This window comes from Hyperoodon ampullatus (genome assembly GCF_949752795.1).
Source record: "Hyperoodon ampullatus genome assembly, chromosome: 5".
Lineage (NCBI taxonomy): Eukaryota > Metazoa > Chordata > Mammalia > Artiodactyla > Ziphiidae > Hyperoodon > Hyperoodon ampullatus.
The window spans coordinates 46,387,932-46,406,301 of NC_136918.1; the positions used below are offsets into that span (position 1 = coordinate 46,387,932).

Below are 18,370 nucleotides of genomic sequence, written 5' to 3' on the forward strand. Positions count from 1 at the left end.
GTTTCATAGATAAAATCTTTCAAAACACAATGGTATGCTCTAGGTGGGCTGGTAGGTTGCTCAGACACAGCCCCCCTGGGCCACAGTACCCGCTGAGGTCACCCCAGCACAGAGGTGCTCCTCATCAGCTTAGATCCCAAACTTCAGCGTGGTCAGGTGTCTTGCTGTGCTAGACCGGGCAAGCTGAAGCTTTGGGCCTATCCCGACCTCAGGGCAAACCCCAGCGCAGAGACTCATGAGTTGGGTAGACCTAGGCAAGACTAGTTTAGTTTAGTTGTTCAAAAACATTTCTGCGTTTCCATTTACTCATAAAGTGCCGATTTAAAAAAAATTTTTATTGCAGTATAGTTGATTTACAATGTTGTGTTAGTTTCAGGTGTACAGCAAAGTGATTCAGTTATACATACACATATATCCACTCTTTTTTAGATTCTTTTCCCACATAAGCCACTACAGAGTATTGAGTAGAGGTCCCTGTGCTATACAGTAGGTCCTTATTAGTTATTTGTTTTATATATAGTAGTGTGTATATGTCAATCCCAATCTTCCAGTATATCCCTACCTGCCCCCACACAAGGGATATTAGGTGAATGTGTGGTCATCATGGTTGCTACCGTCCATCTGCTTTTTTTTTTCTTTTGAATTTTTATTTATTTTTTTATACAGCAGGTTTTTTTTTTTTTTTTTTTTTTTTTTTTTTTTTTTTGCGGTACGCGGGCCTCTCACTGTTGTGGCCTCTCCCGTTGCGGAGCACAGGCTCCGGACGCGCAGGCTCAGCGGCCGCGGCTCACGGGCCCAGCCGCTCCGCGGCATGTGGGATCTTCCCGGACCGGGGCACGAACCCGTGTCCCCTGCATCGGCAGGCGGACTCTCAACCACTGCGCCACCAGGGAAGCCCTATACAGCAGGTTTTTATTAGTTATCTATTCTATACATATTAGTGTATATGTCAATCCCAATCTCCCAATTCATCCCACCACCACCACTCCCGCCGCTTTCCCCCCTTGGTGTCTATACATTTGTTCTCTACATCTGTGTCTCTATTTCTGCCCTGCAAACCAGTTCTTCTGTACCATTTTTCTGGGTTCCACATATATGCGTTAACATACGATATTCATTTTTCTCTGACTTACTTCACTCTGTATGACAGTCTCTAGATCCATCCACACCTCTACAAATGACCCAATTTCATTCCTTTTTATGGCTGAGTAATATTCCATTGTATATATGTATATAATCCATACCACATTATTTTGTTGTGAGGATAAAACAAGTTAACTCATATAAAATGATTAAAATAATGCTTGGAACATAGTGCCCAGTAAATTATTATCATTGTTGGATCAAGCCAAGTGTTTTTGTCTCCAACTGTTGAAACTTAGAAGAGACTGATGTATAAACCAGATGTCAGTTTATTATCATTAGAAACACAACCAACAGGGGGCCTGAAAATCCATTTTTACAGGTTAGTACATCCATTCTAGATGAGAACGGTCACACAAACCAAGTCACAAGCCAAAGAAATCAGATGAGGGTGGACTGGAATGGGGGAGTTAGTGGATGGAGCTCAGGGGCCTGTGGTGTCAAGCTCTGATGGACTAAGGCATCCAGTGCCTCTGAAGGGCAAGACGTGATAAAGGGACAAGCCACAAAATAGAGTCTGCTTCCTCTCAGGCAGGTCTGGGGACCCACTGACCAATTCTTTGTCTGTCCATTGCAGGATTCTGGCATTCTTGATTTGAATCACATTTCATGTGCTCTTCACATCACTTGTGTTCTTCTTTGGCTAAATAATATACACTCATCAACCTGATGGTTGTTAAATGTCCCCTCCTGACCCTGAAACACACATACACCAGCAAACTACAATTTACAAACTCTTGAATGACTTCTACATTTCAACTATTGTTTGTTGATTCTTACTAGTTTTACTCTAAGATAACTCTGCTCCCAACTTCTGGGTGTGCCATAGCTGGGTGTGTTCTGACTGTAGAGTTCATGCAGGAGGTACAGTAAGAAACCTTTGGTGGTGAGAAGGTTCAGAATGACTATGCTCAAAGGTCTCTAGCAATAAAGAAAAACCTAGACTTCTACAATGATGGAGAGTCACCAACCTAGAACAAAGTATTGAGTGATGGAACAAACTGAGTATAGAACGTTCAGAAAGAACTAGAGGGGCATGTGTGTGTGTGTGTGTGTGTGTGTGTGTGTGTGTAGAAAAATCGAAAGAAAAAGTCTCTGCAGTGGGAGAAGAATCCAAGAAAGGGTCCCTTCTAGGCCCAAGGACACACAATAGGAGGTGTGGGTACCTGTCTTGTTGATTGAGGCACCATGACTAAACACAGTGGATTTCAGCCACAGGGCATTGTAAGCAATATCTCACTAAAAATCGACAAATACTAATCATCATTATAATGGTTAACAATTATGGAGCTACTAGGAACCACATGAGAGTTTTGCTTATATCATCTGATTTAATATTCACCATAACCCTACAGTGTAAGGACCATTATTATTCTCATTTTATAGATAAGGAAACTGAGGCACTGAGAAGCTAATTTGCCAAGGTCACACAGTTATTAGATAACAGAATCCGGAATCAAATGCAATTCTGATTCCAGAGATGGCTCCCTAATTTACAAGTTTAAAACAAATTAAAATAGGTTCATAGTCCCCCTCATTCTGGGTTCAAAATATTTCCCTACAAGGACAGAAGGGCACATGACCCTGGGCATACTCACTGGCATGTGTGATATGAGAATGTCACCCATTGTATGAATAGCTGTGGAACAAAGTTCAAAATAGCCGATCTGGAAAGACGTGAGAAGGCTGGGGACCCAGATACTTTGGTTATTGCCCCATCTCTGCATGCACGGAGGTATCTGAACCTAAGCAAGACACTTAACATCTTTTTTAAAAAATTCCATTCTTTTTTAAATTTATTTTTTATACAGCAGGTTATTTTTTTCCCATAAATCTATTTATTTATTTTTGGCTGTGTTGGGTTTTCATTGCTGTGCGCAGGCTTTCTCTAGTTGCAGAGAGCGGGGGCTACTGTTTGTTGCAGTGTGCGGGCTTCTCATTGTTGTGGCTTCTCTTATTGCAGAGCACGGACTCTAGGAGCGCATGCTTCTGTAGTTGTGGTACACGGGCTCAGTAGTTGTGGTTTGTGGGCTCTAGAGCTCAGGCTCAGTAGTTGTGGCGCACAGGCTTAGTTGCTCCGCAGCATGTGGGATCTTCCTGGGCCAGGGCTCAAACCTGCGACCCCTGCATTGGCAGGCGGATTCTTAACCACTGCGCCACCAGGGAAGCCCTATACAGCAGGTTCTTATTACTTACCTATTTTATACATATTAGTGTATATATGTCAATCCCAATCTCCCAATTCATCCCACCACCACCAACCCTTCCCCCTTGGTGTCCATACGTTTGTTCTCTACATCTGTGTCTCTCTTTTTATTTATTTATTTATTTTATTTATTTATTTATTTTTGGTAGTGTTGGATCTCCGTTGCTGCACGCGGGCTTTCTCTAGCTGTGAGGAGTGGGGGGCTACTCTGCATTGCAGTGCGCAGTCTTCTCACTGCAGTGGCTTCTCTTGTTGCGGAGCATGGGCTCTAGGCGTGCGGGCTTCAGTACTTGTGGCACATGGGCTCAGTAGATGTGGCGCACGGGCTTAGTTGCTCCACATGTGGGATCTTCCCAGCCAGGGCTCAAACCTGTGTCCCCTGCATTAGCAGGCAGATTCTTAACCACTGCACCACCAGGGAAGTCCTGTGTCTCTATTTCGGCCTTGCAAACCAGTTCATCTGTACCATTTTTCTAGATTCCACATATGTGCGTTAATATACGATATTTTTCTCCTTCTGACTTGCTTCACTCCGTACGACAGTCTCTAGGTCCGTCCACATCTCTACAAATGACCCAATTTTGTTCCTTTTTATGGCTAATATTCCATTGTGTATATGTACCACATCTTCTTTATCCATTCGTCTGTTGATGGGCATTTAGGTTGCTTTCGTGACCTGGTTATTCTAAATAGTGCTGCAATGAACTTTGGCGTGCATGTGTCTTTTTGAATTATGGTTTTCTCTGGGTATATGCCCAGGAGTGGGATTGCTGGGTCATATGGTAATTCTATTTTTAGTTTATTAAGGGACCTCCATACTGTTCTCCATAGTGGCTGTATCAATTTACATTCCCACCAACAGGGCAAGAAGATACCCTTTTCTCCACACCCTCTCCAGCATTTGTTGTTCGTAGATTTTCTAACGATGTCCATTCTAACCAGTGTGAGGTGATACCTCATTGTAGTTTTGATTTGCATTTCTCTAATAATTAGTGATATTGAGGTTTTCAGGCGCCTCTTGGCCATCTGTATGTCTTCTTTGGAGAAATGTCTATTTAGGTCTTCTGTCCATGTTTTGATTGGGTTGTTTGTTTTTTTAATATTGAGCTGCCTGAGCTGTTTATATATTTTGGAGGTTAATCCCTTGTCCGTTGATTCATTTGCAAATATTTTCTCCCATTCTGTGGGTCGTCTCTTCATCTTGTTTATAGTTTCCTTTGCCGTGCAAAAGCTTTTAAGTTTCATTAGGTCCCATTTGTTTTTGTTTTTATTTCCATTACTCTAGGAGGTGGGTCAAAAAATATCTTGCTATGACTTATGTTGGAGTGTTCTTCCTATGTTTTCCTCTAAGAGTTTTACAGAAGACACTTAACATCTTTCTGCTTCAAGCTCCTGTTCTATAAAGTGAGGATAACTCAGCAGGAGCCACGTAACACGAGATTATTGAGGAGACAAGACTGAAAGAGAACATTTGTGAAAGCATTTCTCAATGTTAAAAATGCTATAGCATGGGTTGATAAATATTTATTCTAATTTAGGATTTCAAAGGTCTCTCTATATACAGTACAGCAGAAATCCCTTCCAAACCATGCATTTATTTAACATAAAGAGAAACCTAGAATTACCAACAGGGCATGGCCTATACATGTTATTAGAATGGGCTTTAATTGCACAGTGATTTCTAACTCAGCGGGTGCCAGGCAGAGTCTCACACTGCATTCCTGCATTCCTGCTTTCTGATGCTTGGGTCAGCAGATGAGGAGGACTATGGGGTGGCCCTCCTGGGGCCATCAACTTGATGATGGCCTGGAGTGCTTGTGTGTGTGTGTGCGAGTCTGCGTGTCTCCACAGGAGACTCCAGGCTGCTCTCCTATCACTTCTCCCATGAAATGACACCCTTTGGATCCACGGCACTTTACAGTGTACAAAAAATTTTATTCAGTTTACACAGGACCTTGTCTTATTTAATCCTTCCTCTTACCCAAGAAGCGGGCAAGACAAACTGTGTTATGCCCATTTTATGGATAATGATAATTTACTCAGGAGAGGTTGATTTGCCTAAGATGCCATCAGTGGTAGAGCTGGCTAATCCCAGTGCATGACTTTTCCACTATACCACAGGTATCGAATCATTTAATGAACTATTCACTGAGCACCTAGCGTGTGTCAGCCACTGTGCCAGGACCTACTCATCAGCTTGTTCTCCCGAGAGAAGCTTCTTCAAGTCCCCCACCTCCCACCCCCCACCCCATGCAATTAATGATGAGTTTTAAGTGACTGAATTAACACTCTCACTATTCAGCACATGGTGCTAGGAGCTGAGTGATAGGGCAGTGTGGCTACTCAGAGCTGTGCTCTAGAGCCAGACTGTCCTGAACCCCTCCCACTATGTCAACTCCGTTTCCTCATCTATAAAATGGGGATAATAACTGTGCCAGTTCGTAGGGTTGTGAGGGTTGACTTAGTGCAGGTAAAGCACTTACTACAGTGCCTACTACATAACAAGAGCCCCAAAACTATTAACTGTCATTATTTCCTTAACACTGTCACAAAAGAAAACAAGGAGACGTTTGAAAAAAAAAAAAAAAACCTGGCCCCTTTAATGTCTCTTATGTCCCAAAGCTTTGCACCTCCACCTCCGCTGCTCTGACCCCATATCCTTAGGGCTGGGTTTCGGTCATGGTCTGCTTGTCTCCTGGCCTCTGTGCTTTCCTTCTCCAATGTCATTCCCTACTTTTTCTCAAATAATTTCCCCCAAATATTCACTTCTCAAGCATTTTTATTGAGCACCTCTTCATGTGCTAGGCACAGTAGTGGTTGCTGCGATGAGCTTTCGGGAATGAAGGACTTGCCGCACTAGCTGCTGAGTGCTAACAGCCGCCAAGTCCTCAGCTGTCACCACTTAGGGGTAACTGCCTCAGCTGAAGGAAACTTCCTCTCCCCATGTCCTCACAGCTCCTTCTGGTGGCAGCCAGCATCCAGACTGTTCAACTCAGTGGAATAAGGCCGGACCCATTGCCTCAACTCAGAAGATCCCTGCCAGCTCCAGAATGTGGGGTTGACTGAGGCCTTCATTGGGCCTTCATCAATACTCAACTTCTCCCTCTGCTCAATCTGGAGCACCTCCTCCCAGTAAACATACCAATCTCCTCTTCAAGCTGCTTCCCAGGAAACCCAACCTGCGACAGGGACAGAAGATGAAAAGATGAGCAAGCCACGGCCTGGCCTTCAAGGATATCAAGGCAAAGTGGGAACTACAACCCTAATAAGGGCAAGCAGCTTACAGTGAGGGACACACAAAGTGCACTGAAGCCCACCTGGAGGGGGGCGGGGTTGAGGGGAGTCCATCACTCCAGGTGGACCCTGTGGGATTTCCCAGACTCCGACATCCAGGCTGCACACCCAGGCTGCTGCCGAGCAGTGGTGCGCTGATGTTGACGTTGTTTGTGGTTTGCATCTGTGGGTGAGCCAGGCCCAGGCCTGGGGAGTGGCTCTTAGTAGGATGTTATGTTCTAAATGACGAACTAGACTGGGGCATGGCCAGTGAGGGTAAATAGCCCTTTCTCTACTCGGCTAAAATTTGCCTGGAAACCAGTGAGAACTTACCTAAATGTTGTCTACATCTGACGAAACTCAAGATGGCAATTCCACATCGACATAAACAGTTCTCTGACTGGCACCTTCAAGTGCCTTGTAGACTTGTATGGAGGAACCCATGACCCTTCTGCACCCCTGCACTCTGCCTCCCACAGGGGACCAGCCAGGTTGCCTGAGAAGGTGCTGGTGAGTGTGGTAAGGCCAGCAGAAGCAGGGACGGCAGGATTTCAATGAAGACCCTGCAGACAGGCCTTTTAACCGGGCCAGCTCCTGACTGGCTTTAAGGCTCCAGTAGAAGAAACAGCTTCCCAGTGGCTGGGGTTGGACAGGCTCTCCATAGTGTGGAAAGGGTAGCTTCCCCCACTGTGTGTCAGATTCCTCCCTTCTCTCTGCCGTGTTTTCTGGAGTGGACATGGCTGACACTGTCTTCATTTTCTACCCATCAGGACAACCAACTTCTCCCAACTCCCCACCTCTAAGCCCCCAAACTTCACCTTACACACTTACTGTAGGGTCTTTCTCAACTGCTGCCAATTCATTCATCCCAACTTTCTAAGGCCTGCAGTAGGCCTGTGTTGTCATATATACAGGCTCTTACATAATGGAATCATAAAATTGGGAGCCAGCTTAGAGGCCATAAGAGCCCTTCTCTAGAGAGCGGTGGGGCTGAACAGTTCCAGAGGCCAGGAACTATCAGAAGGCAGCCTGAACTATTAAGAAAGTTTTTCCTTCTTTTGAGCCCAAACTTGCCTACCTCTGGAGTCATTCAGAAAAAATTTACTACTTTTTCATATGATGGTCCTCCAAATCATAGACTGGTCACAGAGGAATCCATTTGAGTGCTTCTGTAGGTGCTGAGGAGAAGGTGTTCAAAAAGGCCAACTTGTTGTGGCTACCCAGCTAATATAGGTGACCCCTTCTACTGCCAGTAATAGAGCTGGGATTTGATCATAGATTCAACTCCAGTGCTCTTCATACACAAAGCCACCTCCAAAGAAGCAGATTCTGCCACAAACCTTCAGCAGCACTTCCAGGGACTCTAAGAGAATTGGGAGAACTCAGACAGGGACCACAAGCTGTTAAGGAGTGAAAGGGCTGAGAGTCTGGCAAACAGGCAGGCACAGACCCTACACCAGCTAGCCCCAACTGGCCCATCTGCAAATCTGAGGTTGGAAGAGAGTGATGAGGCCTGTGAGAAGGCTCTCAGAACTGTGAGGGTGCACATGGCCACAGATGCGCCTGGAAGAACACCTCCTGAGGACTCCTGAGAGGAAAGCTGAGGAGGCAGGAAGATTAGTGACCCTTCTGCTGGCTTCACAGTCCATCAGTGCAGAGCCTTCCTGGCTTTATTCTCCTTTCCCCCTGAACAGGTGTCTCCTCCCGGGCTACCTATACCACCATACCCTCAGCAGCTGGGCTAAGATTCCTTGGTTGAGCTTTGTGACGACAATTCTCCGTGAAGCCAAGTTCCTTCTGTTGACGCTGGTTTCTCCACTCTCTTTAGGAGCAAAGCAATGTCTCTATTTTAGTGTCTTCTGCACAATTACATATAGCAGCTGCGTACCCAGGAAACAGTATTTATAAACCACACTACTGTTAAACAACTCCCCTCCCCATTTAAATACTGGTTAATTTGAAACCAAAGGGTTCTCTTTCTTCACCTCAGACCCCATTCCCAATTCCCTACTTCCCAGGCCCCTCCTACGTGGTTAGGGGAAAAATAAAGAACATGAAACCACCCAAGCAAAATGGGAACAAAGACAATTTCTCAGTTTCTCTTTGGCCTTGAACTGTCCAGATCAGAGAAGAAGGGTGAGCCTGGGCCAGAGACCACTGGAGAAAGCAGTTGGCAAACCATGTTTGAGGCCAGGTTACAGAATCAGTTTACTCTCTCAAGCAGTGGGGCTGAGACAGCAGAACCCAGACCCCTTCAGCTGAGGCTGAGCCCGGACCAAAGGGAACAGCACCGCAGTGATGTAATACGTCACCCTTCACCACTAGCTCGATCCACTGCAAGGCCGACCCCCAGCGGCTTCAATGACATCTCTTCCCAGGGGCAACACTGATACTGCCATGGCCTCCTCCACATGACCGATACAAATGCCACAGGAAAATGCCAAATCGGAGAGCCTACACTCCTTAACCGTGGGCAAACACTGTAGCCCCGTGCCAGGGAGCAGCAGAGGCGAGGCGAGGAAGATGCAGGGAGATTTAATTTACATGTGGCCACTCAGAGCCCAGTCGCAGCTGGGGCAGTGGGGGAGAACCTAAAATCCCAGAGGGCACCCCCACTCCCTTCCTCTTGGAAGACCAGTCCTCAAAGACCCTTAGGTGGGGCTCCCTGGGTTGCGCAAGAGGACGCTCCAATCAAAAGGAGAGATTTAGGAATAAGGCTGTCCCCAAAGTCGGGGGAAGTCCATGGCCGGAGATGGTTGCCTACGTGGTGGCCCAGGGGTCTGAGCGACCAGTCCATGTCCTGGGCACAGTCCTCAGCTTGGTGGCCCTAGAGGAAGCCCTCACGGCGGAACTGTTCCTGGAGAAGAGCTCGGTACTGGTCAAATCCCCCCTCGACCCGGGTGACGCCGCCTCCTTCACACACCCACAGCTCTCGGCACACCAGCCGGATGAAGCGTTCATCGTGGGACACCAGAATCACACCACCCTGAAAGACAGGAGAACAAGGAGCACTCAGGGGGCCCCTATGGGGTGCTGAGGCCTGGGAAGGAGTGGGCAGTGTGAAGGCACACTCACCCTGAAGTTGTTGAGAGCGCGGCCCAGAGCCTCAATGGTCTCCATATCCAGGTGGTTTGTGGGTTCATCCAGGATGTAGAAGTTGGGGCTGGAAGGCAGAACCCAGGAAGGTGGGAAGTTACGGGGGCTGGGAGACAAGGAACTCTGATACGAAGGCAAGACAATCATTTTCCATTAGGAAAGAGGGGGAGAGGGGAGGGCAGAGCTCTTGGAAAGGAGGCCTCACCAGGGCATGGTCATCTGAGCAAAGGCCACCCGGCTCTTCTGGCCCCCAGACAAGCTGGCAACAGGGCGCACGGCCAGTTCTCCAGAGATGCCATACCGGCCCAGCTGGTGACGGTATTCCTCCTCAGGCCGTCCTGGAACGGGCCCCACCCCACCGTGTGAGTTCTCGGCCCAACTCCCTCCCTTCACATTCCCCCCAGCCCCAACCCCAAAGTACACGTCCTCACACCCAGAGTCGGGGAGCTGCTCAGCAACCCCAGGTAGGCCTAGCTGTAGGCGTCAGGCCCAGCCCTCCTTCCCCGACTCAAATCCCTGACGCACCGGGGAACTTGCGTGCCAGCAGCTCCACAGCACTGACATTCAGGTCTAGCTGCTCCACGTGGTGCTGGCTGAAATAGCCAATCTTCAGATTCCTGCAGGCAGACGGAAAGGTGCAGAGAGGGGATGGAGGGCAACGGCCATAAAAGAGTGTAGCTACAGCACAGGAGGGTTTGGAGAGCGGTGATGTGGGCCCTACCTGTGAGCATGTCTGATGCCCTGAACAGGTGCCAGATCCCCCATAAGGAGCTTCAACATGGTAGACTTCCCAGCCCCATTCTCCCCAACCTGTAAGAAGTAACAAGAGAATGTAAAGAGCATCCTTGTGTGGGATACAGAAGTGGAGGAGATGAGAATGGGTCTCAGCTAGTCCCAGGGACTCCAAGAACTAAAGAAATATTTTTAAGGAACTATAGAAAAAAATGAAGGAAGATATAAAAGGGACCAATACCTAAGTACCCACTAAGTGCAAGGGAATTAATTCTCCCAATAACCAAGTGAGTTAGACATTATCTCCATTTTAAGGATGAGGAGACTGCTTAGTAACCAAGCTAGGAAATGGCAGAGTTAGGATCTGAAGTCTGACCCTGAAGCCTATGCTCTCTCCTCTACGTTCCACAGTTTGAGGAAACTCAGAGCTGAGACCAGTAAGACAAAGTACTGCTCTAAGTATTTATAAAATACCACATGCCAGGCTCCCATCTATGCCACAGAGCGGCCCTGTGAGGCTGGAGGAGGGGCCAGTACAAGTATAGCAAAGTCCTCAGCCCAGGCGCTGACTCCTACTCCTGGGGACCTTCTCCCCCATGTGGCCAATCCACACCACATACAGGGGTGGGAGAGTCCAGTCCCAGCTCACAAAACAGAGAAACAGCAACCATACCACACAGATGCGGGATTCAAGATCAGCAGAGACGGAGAGACAGCTGAAGATGACATGCTTTGGGTCGTAGTAGAAATCCACCTCATCTAGCTGCAGAATTGGTGGTGAGAATTTCTCAAACCCATCGGGGAACCTGCAAGAGGTGGGGGTGAGGAGCACGAGGGCAGCCAGAAACAAGAGCTTCCCCACCTGCCCCTCTGGCCCAGCACTCACTTCATCACTACCTCCAACTCCTTGTCCACGGGTTTCAGCTCCGGTCTGAGGAGAGAGGAGACAGACTAGATTTACGACTTCAAAAAATAAATTTTTTTTTTTTTTTTTTTTTTTTTTGGTGGTACGCGGGCCTCTCACTGTTGTGGCCTCTCCCGTTGCGGAGCACAGGCTCCGTATGCGCAGGCTCAGCGGCCATGGCTCACGGGCTCAGCCGCTCCGCGGCATGTGGGATCTTCCCAGACCAGGGCACGAACCCACGTCCCCTGCATCGGCAGGCGGACTCTCAACCACTGCGCCACCAGGGAAGCCCAATAAATTTGTTTTTATCACACAAGTAATATATATGCCGGAAAAATAGGATTCTTTTTTTGGTAGTTCTTTTGTCTTTCCTGTTAATATACTGTGACGTATGTTTCAAGGTCACAAAATCCTAAGCCTTATGATTTTAAGCTCCCCTACCACCAGCACATCCAGAAATGTTGCTTCAAGATTAAATCTCCAATGCTCTCCTGGGTACATATCCGAAAAAATGAAAACACTAATTCAAAAAGATACATGCACCCCAATGTTCACAGCAGTATTGTTTACAACAGTCAAGATACAGAAGCAACCTAAGTGTCTGCACATCCACAGATGAATGAATACACACACACACACACACACACACACACATATAATGGAAAACGACTCAGCCACAAAAAAAGAATAAAATTTTGCCATCTGTAACAACATGGATGGACTTGAAGAATATTATACTAAATGAAATAAGGCAGAGAAAAAAAAATACTGTATGATATCACTTATAGGTGGAATCTAAAAAATAAAGCTAGTGAATATAACAAAAAAGAAACAAGGCTCACAGATAGAGAACAAACTAGTGGTTACCAGTGGGGAGAGGAAAGGGGTGGAGGACCAAGATTGGGGTAGAGGATTAAGAGATACAAACTACTATGTATAAAATAAATAAGCTACAAGAATATATTACACAACACAGAGAATACCGCCGATATTTTACAATAACTATAAATGAAATGTAACCTTTAAATATTGTGAATCACTATGCTGTACAAGTGAAACTTATATAATACTGCATATCAACTGTACCTCAATTAAAAAAACCTCCGCGGCTTCCCTGGTGGCGCAGTGGTTGAGAGTCTGCCTGCCAATGCAGGGGGCACGGGTTCGAGACCTGGTCTGGGAGGATCCCACATGCCGCAGAGCAAGTGAGCCCGTGCGCCGCAACTACTGAGCCTGTGCGTCTGGAGCCTGTGCTCCGCAACAAGAGAGGCCGCGATAGTGAGAGGCCCACGCACCGCGATGAAGAGTGGCCCCCGCTCGCCCCAACTAGGGAAAGCCCTCGCACAGAAACGAAGACCCAACACAGCCAAAAATAAATTAAAAACAAAAACAAACAAACAAAAAACCCTCCAATGCTCAACACCATTAGTCATTAAGGAAATAAATCAAGATCACAATGAGATATCACTTCACACCCACTAGGATGGCTAAAATTCGAAAGACAGATAATAAGTGTTGGCAAGAAGGCAGAGAAACTGGAACCCTCATACACTGCTGGTAGGAATGTAAAATGGTGCAGCTGCTTTTAAAAACAGTTTGGAGGGCTTCCTTGGCGGCACAGTGGTTAAGAATCCGCCTGCCAATGCAGGGGACACAGGTTCGAGCCCTGGTCCAGGTAGATCCCATATGCTGTGGAGCAACTAAGCCCGTGCGCCAACTACTGAGCATGCACTCTAGAGCTCACGAGCCACAACTACTGAGCCCACGTGCCACAACCACTGAAGCCTGCGCACCTAGAGCCTGTGCTCTGCAACAAGAGAAGCCACCCCAATGAGAAGCCTGCACACCGCAACGAAGAGTAGCCCCTGCTTGCTGCAACTAGAGAAAGCCCACATGCAGCAACGAAGACCCAATGGAGCCAAAAATAAATAAAAATAAATAAATTAAAAAATAAAATAAAATAAAAACAGTTTGGCAGTTCCTCAAAAATTTAACCATAGAATTACCATGTGACCCAGCAATTCCATTCCTAAGAATGTACCCAAGAGAATAGAAAACACATGTCTACACAAAAATTTGTACACAAATGTTCATAGCAGCATTATTCACAAGAGCCAAAAAGGGGAAATAATCCAAATGTCTACCACCTGATGAGTCAACAAACAATATGTGGACTATCCATACAACAGAATATTATCTGGTCATAAAGAGGAGTGAAGCACTAATCCATGCTCCAACACAATGAACCTCGAAAACATTATGTTAAGCGAAAAAAGCCAGACACAAAAGGTCACATGTACAATTCCATTTATACGAAATGTCCAGAATTAGCAAATATATACAGACAAAAAGTAGACTGATAGTTGCCTAGACCTGGGGGCAAGATTAATTCTCCAAGAGCAGTAACAGAATACTCTGCCTTCCTGCAGGGGAGGAAATTAAAGTTGGTTTGTAGAAAAGGGGAGATCTAAAATGGGAGGGCAAGGGGTGGCCTACAAAATGAGGGAAGAAAATAAGAGACATGAGTCAAAGCCTGGTCAGAGACACTGTACTCACAGCTTCTCCAGCATCTTGAGTTTACTCTGCACTTGAGAAGCTCTGTTGGCATTGTAGCGAAACCGGTCAATGAAAACCTGCAGGTGGATGAGTTCAGGTACTGTTCAGCTCCCTCACTCCCCACAACTCTAATACCCATGGGACGGGGCAGGTCCCCAGCCCTGCCTGCTCCCACACCTGGATATGCTGGCGATATTGCTGCTGGGCCTCATATTCACGCTGCTGATTGAGCAGCCGCTCCTGCTTGCTCCTGATGAAGGTCTCAAAGTCTCCCCGGTAACCATCCAGCCGCTGGCTGTGCAGGTGGATGATGTCTGTGGCTATGGCATTCAGGAAGTTGCGGTCGTGGGAGACGACCAGGATTGTGGAGGGCCACGTCTGAGGGGGGGTTACAGGATGGCAGACCCAGTTTGGGAGGGCAGTCAGCTCCCAGACCCCAACGGTCTTGGAGGCAGACCTTTCCCAGACTTACTCCAGCACCTGTAGGCACTCACCTGCAGGTAATTCTCCAGCCACAGGATGGCCCTTACATCCAGCATGTTTGTGGGTTCTGGAAAAGTGGAGGAGGACACGTTTGGGATAGAAAGGCTAGAGAACTGGGAACTTGGATGATGGCATGCTTTGGCACCCCAAAGTCAGGGTGCCCCATTTCAAACTCACCATCTAACAGCAGCAGATCTGGCCTGTGGAAAAGAAGAATGCAAGGCTTGAGGTTTTAGGCCAGCAACTTGTTGCCACCCCCCAAGAGCCAAGCCCATTCTCCACAGTATCCATACACAGGCCGAGGAGACTCACCTAGCAAACAGAGCCCGGGCGAGGGCCAGTCTCATCCTCCAGCCACCTGAGAACTCCCTAAAGAGAGACAGAGCTGCATCACAAGGGCGAGTGGTCCCGAGAACAGGCAGAGGCAGAGCCAACAGCGTGCAGAGCCAAGAATGGTCAGGGCCACTCACCGGGTGGGCTGCTGCTGCATTTTGGGGGTAAAGCCAAGCCCAGCAAGAATGACTGATGCTCTAGGAGTGAAGAAATGAAAGAACCTGGTTGGAACAGGTAACAGAAGAGAAAGATGAAATCTGAAGAAAGGAAGGGAATTTTCAGTACCTGGCAGGTGCTTTGTCAGCCTCAATCTCCTCCAACTTGGCATAGATTTCTGCCAGCTGTGCAGCTTCTGAGCCCTCGGCCCTAGGAATGTGGGAAGAGCAATCAGCCTGAGTGGGCGCAGTCTACTAGTATATCCTGCACCCCAGGACAGTTGCAAAGCAGGCCACTGGCTGCCTTGTTGCCGGGACAGGAACAGAGCACAGGAAGGACTTGCTTATGGCGGTGAGGGCGATGGGCACTGTGCCAGGAACAAGGGATTTACAGCCCCACAGAGCCAAGTTCTAAGCTCTGCTGCCTACTAGGATGGGCACGCGAATTGTGGATTGTGCCAGCACGGCAGGCACTCTGTGAAGCACAGCTGCTCCTGGTCAATCCCTCGCCAGGAGCCCTCACCTGCCAGCAGCAATCTGGGCGCTGAGCTCCCGCTCCCGACGCAGGAGATCTTCTCGCACAGTATCACTCTCCAGCACACTCTGCAGGGCAGGGGTGTCGTCTCCAGCAACCTCCTGCTCCACGTGCAGCAGGGAAATGTGGGCTGGAACCCGCAGGCTCCGGGTGGCCAGCATCTTCAGCAGCGTTGTCTTCCCTAGTCCATTCCGACCCACCAGCCCGTAGCGGCGGCCCCATGCCAGGTTCACATCTGCTCCAGCCAGCAGTACCCTGCAGAGGTGGTAGGAAGGAGACAAAGGGTACTCTAGAGGTAGCTGCACAGCAAGTTTAACAACAGAAACCTAACTATTTTTAGCCCCATTTCACCTCTCCTAATTCTCCTTTAACTGGAAAAAGAAAAATGTCACCCCCACTCCCCCACTGCCACTCCCTCACCTATCGCCAAAAGACACATCAAAGTTCTCAATTCGCACATCGTAGGATTTGTTCTTGCCAGATGATTCCAACCGACTCTCCTTTCTGCTGCCTGCCTGGCTGGCTGATGCCTCTTCCAAAACTCTTTTAAAGGGAGAAATGGATGGCTTTTAGCACTCCCAAGCACCCTTCCATCCCAATAGAGACTGTTCTGCTCTCTTCTCAGCCCTTCTCACTAAACTCACAGAGGGCTGCTGGTCTTGAGTGTGTCCTTCTCTGAGCGCTTCTCCTGCTTTGCCTTCAGTCGAGCCTCAGCTTTCTCTAGCTTCTTTGCATTCACCGTCTAAGGGTCCAAACACAACCATTTCATCCTAGGGTGTAGGCTCGGAGACTCAGGAAAAGACAATCAGAAATCCCCCAGAAAGATCCTCCAATATTTAGAGACAATCAACTCCCACTCCCCCCATAGATACAGCCCTCTCCTTTTCTTCCTCCTCCCCCTCCTCACCGAGGACTGTTCCCTCTTTAGCAGGCCTGGAAGTTTGGTGCCACAGTCTGTAAGCGATAAGAAAAGCTGTCACCTTCTCCCTAAGGGAAGGGAAACTAACATTTTGAGTAACTAACACAAACTAAACACAGACACATTCATTTAAAGGAAAGCCTTACAAATTCTGGAGATAGGTATCATCCGCCCGACACTTAAAAACAAAACAAAAACTCAATTCACAGATTAAGGATACAGAGACTAGGAGCAGACAGGCAACTCTTACAAGATCATGCAGTTGGTTAGTAAGTCGCAAAATTGGGGAGTGAACCCAAGACTGTCCAGCTGCAAGGCCCATATGCTTCCTACCACACCCAAGAGCTTAGAGAACTCTCCAATTCTAATCCCTTTATTAATGGGCTCATCTGCCCTCAGTAAAGACATCAACTAGCTCCTACAAACTTGTTCTGTGGCACAGAGGTACCAAGAGTCCTGAGCTCCAGGGGGCAGGTGGCTAGGGGGTGGAGGCCAAGAAAAGGACACAGGGCAGCTAGTTCAATCTTCCCTCACTCTCACCGTAGTTCTCTGCTATCTTTGACAACTGGATGGGGGCGTCTAGTAGCACCTGGCTGTTTCCCTGGGTCTGTGGCTCAGTCCTTGAGGGTAGGGATAGAAAGCAAAGGGTTAGAAGTGGAGGAGAAAGCTCTGTGGCCGTCAGACCTTCCTCCCTCACGTCTCCTCTCCCGACCGTCCGCCCTGCCATCTCCCCCACGAATACCCCTGCCCTGGCACGTACAGGCGCAGAGTGTTGTACATGCGCTGGCACACGGCCCTGATGCCCGCGTCATCCTTGCTGTCCCCGGACACCTCTTGCAACAGTTCCCCCACAGCTTCCACCAGGTCATCCACAGACTCGAAGTCCGCACTGCCGCTGTGCAAGACGCCTAGGGCGGGCGTGGCAAGACGAGGAAAATACCAGGTAGGGTGGACATACAAGCAGTTTTCATCCCCGTACCGCGGCCCCAGTCCGGGCTCCAGAACCAACTGGCCCGCGGGACAAGAGGTCACGCAGAGAGGCCTAGCAGCGGTCCCCGACACTGCCCTCCCTTAGTACTCCCCCCCTGACTACCACTTCGGCATCCCCAGCGCGTTGATTCGGTTCGGCTCACCCGTCACGTAGTCGAAGACCTGTCCGTCAATTTCGGGGAACTCGCTCCGCAGGATTTCAGCGCAAGTCGCCATGTTCCAGTCGGGATCCCGTCCGCGCAGTCGCCGTGAGACCTCGGCCAAGGCCCGCCCCCTGCCCGTCCCCGAAATCTCGCCCTTCCTTCCAAAGCGCATGCGAAACGGTGGCGTAAGAAAGGCGCGGAGTGCGCAGAACCCCGTGGGCGGGGTGAACGGAGCTGGAGGAACGGTGCGCAAACGCCGCTTAGAGTCTACGCTGAGCCACACTCTCTGCGCTTGCGTAACCCTTTGCACTAAAAAATTAGCCACACGTGCGGTTCTCGCTGCCTTCTGGGAGGTGGAGATCCTCTCGGCGGCGGGGGCGGGGTGCAGGGAAGCTAGCGGTTTATCTGGGAACCTCCCGAGAAGGGCGGTTGATAAAGCACTTCGGCCTTGGTAGATTCTGTACGCTCCCTTGAGGCGCGTCAGCCGCTGCGCGCCTGTCCGGGTCCATTTTGGAGCTCGCCGAGAGCTTTGCTGACTCACGCTGGTCCCTGAGCTCTTAGAAGCCCCTGGCGCCGTTCTGTGCAGCCGCGGGTTTTGTTCCGGTTCTCTGGCCCTACGGGCTGCTTGTCTTGGTCAGGTAGCCAGCCCGCCCGCGACCTGCACTCAGCCCTCTCACACTTGACAGCTCAGATGACTTCAGCGAATTACGTCCTCCCAGCACCCCCGGGCACTGCCTTACTGACCGCCACGGGTCAAGAAAACCAGATCGACAAGGTCTGTGTAAACTCACTACTATTTATTCCCTACCTACAGCCAAAGCAGACTTCTTCGTACCCTGATGATGCTACTGCTTCACATTTAATGTGAATATTCTTCCAACTGGGCTCTAAAATTGTCACCT

At 48.7% G+C, this 18,370-nt stretch overlaps 1 protein-coding gene across 3 annotated transcripts; it reads right to left on the bottom strand.

Moving 5' to 3' along the window:
* Positions 1-9,141: 9,141 nt before the first annotated feature.
* ABCF3 (ATP binding cassette subfamily F member 3) lies at positions 9,142-17,556 on the bottom strand (the record flags this gene model as incomplete). Of its 3 annotated transcripts, none has more annotated exons than XM_079704613.1 (21): positions 9,142-9,608; positions 9,698-9,785; positions 9,924-10,056; positions 10,244-10,335; positions 10,440-10,528; positions 11,124-11,256; positions 11,337-11,381; positions 13,911-13,987; positions 14,088-14,288; positions 14,405-14,460; positions 14,571-14,593; positions 14,706-14,762; positions 14,864-14,923; positions 15,012-15,092; positions 15,405-15,671; positions 15,837-15,959; positions 16,061-16,158; positions 16,324-16,370; positions 16,876-16,955; positions 17,096-17,243; positions 17,469-17,556. In XM_079704613.1, 21 exons carry the CDS (start codon positions 17,539-17,541, stop codon positions 9,450-9,452), a joined length of 2,130 nt encoding a protein of 709 aa, XP_079560739.1. In that variant the 3' UTR covers positions 9,142-9,449. The 3 variants fall into 3 exon arrangements, with proteins under 3 accessions (XP_079560739.1, XP_079560741.1, XP_079560740.1); XM_079704615.1 differs by having other exon boundaries at positions 17,114-17,243; positions 17,469-17,541; XM_079704614.1 differs by having other exon boundaries at positions 16,870-16,955; positions 17,469-17,541.
* Positions 17,557-18,370: the final 814 nt, after the last annotated feature.